Source organism: Populus alba, chromosome 7, assembly GCF_005239225.2.
Source record: "Populus alba chromosome 7, ASM523922v2, whole genome shotgun sequence".
In the NCBI taxonomy this organism is placed as follows: Eukaryota; Viridiplantae; Streptophyta; class Magnoliopsida; order Malpighiales; family Salicaceae; genus Populus; species Populus alba.
The window spans coordinates 12,681,793-12,687,383 of NC_133290.1; the positions used below are offsets into that span (position 1 = coordinate 12,681,793).

Here is a 5,591-nt window from a genome sequence, read left to right on the forward strand (position 1 = left end):
AAACGCGGGTTGCCTCGCTGGGTGGAAACGATGTGGACACTGACAAATTACGTGATTGTGCTTATTTGTGGGTTTTGTTGAATTTTACAGGAAAACCCCCGTTTAGGCTTTATATTTTTTTTGGTTTAGCAAATAAGCCCTTATGAAAAACGTCATCGAATTTACCCGATATCTCATCAATTTTTAACCCAAATGGACTAAGTTTCAAGCCGATTTAGAAGACTTTATACCCCACAGAGAGAGACTGTATTGCTTTCAATCCCATTTAGTTGGGTTGAATTGATTAAATCTTATGAATATAAGGGTAAATTCGATGAAACTTTTTATGGGAGCCTGTTTTTCAAAATGACAAAACTACAGGGGCTAAATATGGTGTTTTCAAACTTCTCGGTGTTTGGAATTTGGATCTTTTGGTTATTTGCATTTACCGTGCTGTGTTTGAATTTGGCGTGTTTGGCTTGGCTGGCAAAGATTCTGTATCTCAAGTTCACTGGCAGTACGGGATGTGACAAGATAGAGAATCTGGATAGGATTCATTGGGTGGGTAGATTTACCTAAATTAGTAATTAAAAATATAGATTTGCTTTCTTTCTTTCTTTAATTCCTTAATTCAAATCTTTGATCCAATATCAAAAAAAGTTATTTATTTATTTTTAATTCACCAGAATGTAAGTTGTGGATTTTAAAAAATTTTATGAAAAAAAATTAATTCTGATTGAAATGTAGGTTAATTTTATAATATTTTTATCATAAAAAAATAATTTGCATAAATAAGAGGGTTAACTTTTGTCTTACTATATGTAATTTTTTTTTTTCTTGAAATCATGCATTATGAGCCATTAATATATTTCATTCATAATTTTTTACCCATGTTGTGCTACCGGTAAGATTCTATGTTGATTTTTTTTAAAAAAAAAGGTCAGTGCTGTGAATTTATTTTTCAGTATTATAAATTTTTTTAATTTAGAATTAAAAATATGATGTTTGTTTTTAATAAAATATATTGAGAAAGTTTTCAAAAAACATTATTGGCAGTAATTAAATATTAAAGAGAAAAGTTAATAAGTAAAAAATAGATGCATATATAAATACTTGATATTATAGTGCGAAATAATTTTTAAAAAACAATTATTTAATTATAGGGCAATTAAAATAGATAATCATAAAAAAATTTCAATTTTATATAAAATATATTTTTTAGTCTAGATTTCCTTTTCATAGTAATGTATTGTTTTTATTTAAAAAAACATATCTTTTTTATTAGCATTGTGATTTATTGAATACGAACTTAAGACAATTAAAATTGATATTCACAAAAATTCTAATGATTTAAAATAAAGAGGAAAAAATATATCTTTCTAATCAAAACTTCATTTCCTTACTAACGTGTTTCTTTGTTGTTGTTTTTTCTTGGCAAAAAATATGTGTTTTTTATTAGAAGAATTATTTTTTGAATAAAATAAATATAATAATATTAAAAGGTAGTTTTAATTAATAAATAGGCTAATAGTTTGACACGAATATATTAAAAAATATAGAGTAACAAATATATAAAAATTTATATAAAAATACCATAAAACAAGTATTTTATTTGAATTGAATATTCATTAGCAAAAGTTTAAAAAACCATATATAATAACTACAAAAGTATAGGTTAACATTGTAATAAAAAGCTTTAATAATATTTGAAAACTATGGTATAATTGGATAATTATTTAAATATCATTTTGATAAATTTATTTTAAGAGAATCTTAAAATAAAATGAGAAAAAAGAAGTCAAATAAAAAATTAAAGGCAATTTTTAAAAAAATAAGCTATGCATGCCTCGACTAGAAGGATGGACTTATGTGTTTTTTTTTTTTAAGGTAGACCACTCGTGGTCTATCCCTACTCCTTTTTTAAATTGAATCAGTTTGAAAAATATGTCATTCTCCTGCAATATTTTCTAGTCACTAGAAGTTGCTCTAGTGACTGGAAAATTAAGTTCCAACTATTTAGACCACAAAAACTTAAATTTTAATATTTCTCAATTTAAAAATATAAAAAATATATTATATGGACCTCTAAAAACTTATTTCTAACAAAAACAAATTAGGTTACAAACTAAAAAACAAATGAAAAATATTTTCGAGCTCTTATTTACTTTTCAGGCACCATTAAACATATAAATTACATGTATTGAGTTTTTCTCTTGAAAGTGAATTTATAAACACCAAAATCATAATTATTAATAGCCAAAACTTGGCCACTCAGAGTTTTCACTCTCCTCTTTCTTTTTAGGTAATTTTGTGTCTCCTTTAACAACAACCAGAAATTAAAATGCAAAGAAATAAAGTTTCATAATTAAAATGTAAAAGTTAAAAAAAAAATCAAATTGAAGTTTTTTCATGTTTTTATGAATACCGCGAATGAAAAAATGATTTTTTTCAATGTTAATTTTAGTCCTTAATTTTTTATTTTTTTTAAATAAATTAAAATTCAATTTTGTAAAACGGTGTTTAATTTAATGTAGAATATTAATTTCCACATGCGAGAGCATGCTAATCAAAATAAATCTCAATACATATAAACCTTTAAACATTTGTCAGTCCAAACTCCAGCCCGCAATATCTCACAGATCCATTTCGAAATTCCGTTAGCCACGTCATCTTCCCTTCCCTAATCTGGCGCCAAGGTGCTTTTAAGTCTTTTTTTTTTTAAAAAAAAAAAAACACGTACCACAACCAGATTTCGTTTTCCTTTTAAAACCCTTCTAGGTTCCGTTCCAGTTTTCCCGAAAGTAAAATAAATAAAAAAATAAAAAACCCTAAATCACTAATTGCTTATCAACAAGAATCACTCATCATCATCATCAGCCATGGCTACAAAATTAAAGAAAGGAATGCCAGTGGTAAAGGCATGGCTGGTGATATCAGAATCCGGTCAGTCTTCTATCGAGGAAATAGGGAAACACTCGATGATGAAGAGGACTGGATTGCCTGCACGAGATCTGAGAGCACTGGATCCAGTTCTATCGTATCCGTCGTCGATTTTGGGACGAGAGAGGGCTATTGTTGTGAGTTTGGAACACATCAGGGCTATTATTACCTCGAAGGAAGTGCTTTTGATTAATTATAATAATCCTCTGGTGGTTCAGTTTGTTCAGGATCTTCAGCATCGTATTGTTTTTGGTAACAATAATGTCACTTCTCCACACCAGGTTTGTGTATTCATTTCTCATATGATTTGTTGAAATCATAATAGGGGTTGAAGGGAATCCTGTTTCAAATGTTCTGTTATTTCTAACACTGCAATGAGAGGTTAGTCAAATTGTCTGCTAGCATGGTGCTTTTCAGTTTCACCACGGACATTGGGTGTTTGGGAGTGTGGTAGCGATGGCTTTTCAAATAGCTTTTCGTGCCGAAAAGCATGCCAATAATGTTTTTTCATTTTTTAAAAATCATTTTTGACATCAGCACATCAAAACAATCCAAAAAGTATAAACCACACTCAATTTTAACAAAAAAAAAAAAAAATTTGAATTTTTTCAAAAAGCCGGTTTGGCCGCAATGCCAAACGGGCAAGACTGCTATGGTTTGCATCATATTTGGTATTTGTTAGCGCCCACATTGCAAGTTATAGCTAACAGTAGGCATGAAAAAACTTTGTATACTGTTTTCCCCTGCGAATAAATATATAAATTGCTGGAGTTATTCTCTGATAATATATTTTCAAGTACTAGCATGTAATTTGCGAACAGGAGATTCCAAGAAAATGGAACCCATGCTCTTTACGCAAATCACCTCTTCTGTTTTAGGCAACACAAAGCAACCTTCTAAACTAACAGGGCTCATTGTTATCTGTTTGAAGGCAATGGATCATACTGGTAAAGAAATGGAGGACGCAGCTGAGGTTACATGGGGTTCACCCTCCTTAAATACACATCATTCTTCAGCAAAAAGCTTAAGCAAGAGGAGAGCTCCAACTTGTAATTTTGTAAATATGAAAAGTCAGGAAATAGAGGGTGAGGGTGCAAATTCAACAATAAATGTTTCAGTAGCTGCAGGTTCCAAGGCGCTTCCTTTTGAGTTCAAAGCACTTGAAGCTTGCCTTGAATCTGCTTGCAGGTGCCTTGAATCTGAGGTACATGGTTATCTATTATTAGTCAGCATTGGTATTTCATCATCTGATTTGTTAAACAAGTAGTTTAACCATTACATCTTGCTTGGGTTTCAGATATAAAGGAATCAACATTGTTTCAATTAGATTGTTTATTGATTCTTTTGAATTCTGATAAGCTTTATATGAGGAAATGGAGCGATTTAACTCCAACTCTTCATATCAGTCAGCATTGGGGTTTCATCATCTGCTAAATGTATACCAGCTAGTCTTAATTCTTGCAGTTAAGCGTTGCTAATTTATATTTTTTGTATCTCAATTTAGGCGATTCCTCATTGATTAATTGCATCTAAAGGTGTAAGAACAATATTAAATAAAGGATTTCTGACTAAATGGACGTATGAGAAAAGGCACTGAATTTCAAGATAAATCTTTGCTGCATGAATTTCTTAGCAAATTTTGCTTTTACTTGAATTATCCAAGCCCTCGCCAAAAATAAATTGTGGTGTCTCCTTAAGCGAGAAGATCATTTCTTATTCTTTCCATTCTGGCCTTATGTTGATCACATTCTTAACTTGCTCAACTCATTAACTCCTTTCTACCTGCTTTTAAATTGAGGTGCATCTTAATTTTTTCTTCTTTTTTTTCAAGACTCGGACATTGGAGGACGAGGCATATCCTGCTTTGGATGAGCTGACTTCTAAAATTAGCACACTCAATCTTGAACGTGTTAGACAGATAAAAAGTCGTCTTGTTGCTTTATCCGGTCGCGTTCAAAAGGTAGATAACATGCTCTTGGATGGTTGTAGCTATCAAAATATTCTTTTCTTCTTGCCATTATGTGAAGTATGCTACCATAAGCTTGTGAAACTGGATTCATTTTATTGGATGTCATCTTTCTATCCTGTACATAAGATCTTCCTGCAAGCGTATTCTTTCTCTTCTGCGAATTGGTTTCTGCCTTGGGTTTCTGCTCGTCGCTGTTTTATACAGGCTATAAAAAAGAAACATTTTTTGTGTTCTTCATAATGCATCTGCGAGTGTCATTCTGTCTCTAGGAAATTCTATTGTTTGGATTTTGGAACCGAGTTAAATGGTTTTGTTCAAGAAAAGGTATTTATTCATCATTTAATCTTCAAAAGATTAATATTTCTATGCATGCATGGTCATATGTCTGTGTATATACCCCTAAAGTACCTGAATAAGCAATCATTTTCATAGGTTCGACTTCCTTACCCTACGTTGAAATTTATGAGCCTTTTATTGCAGGTGAGGGATGAACTTGAAAATCTGCTGGATGATGACACTGATATGGCAGAAATGTATTTGACAGAAAAAGTTGCTGCTCGTGCAGTGGATCAAATTTCTACCATAGAGGAAGTATATGACGGTGAACGAGAAGTAGATGATGAGAGGTTCCTCCTAATCCCACAACTGTGATGTTTGTTCAAAATCTCTATATTTTGCACGAAACCTTTGTGTACTTGGTGTA

General features: G+C 31.1%; 1 protein-coding gene across 1 annotated transcript; it reads left to right on the forward strand.

Moving 5' to 3' along the window:
- Nucleotides 1–2,858: 2,858 nt before the first annotated feature.
- Nucleotides 2,859–5,576, forward strand: LOC118043524 (magnesium transporter MRS2-F). The gene is made up of 5 exons (XM_035051537.2): nucleotides 2,859–3,056; nucleotides 3,138–3,200; nucleotides 3,851–4,123; nucleotides 4,751–4,879; nucleotides 5,369–5,576. The coding sequence occupies exons 1-5, from the start codon at nucleotides 2,859–2,861 to the stop codon at nucleotides 5,537–5,539; spliced, it is 834 nt and encodes a 277-aa protein (XP_034907428.2). The 3' UTR covers nucleotides 5,540–5,576.
- Nucleotides 5,577–5,591: the final 15 nt, after the last annotated feature.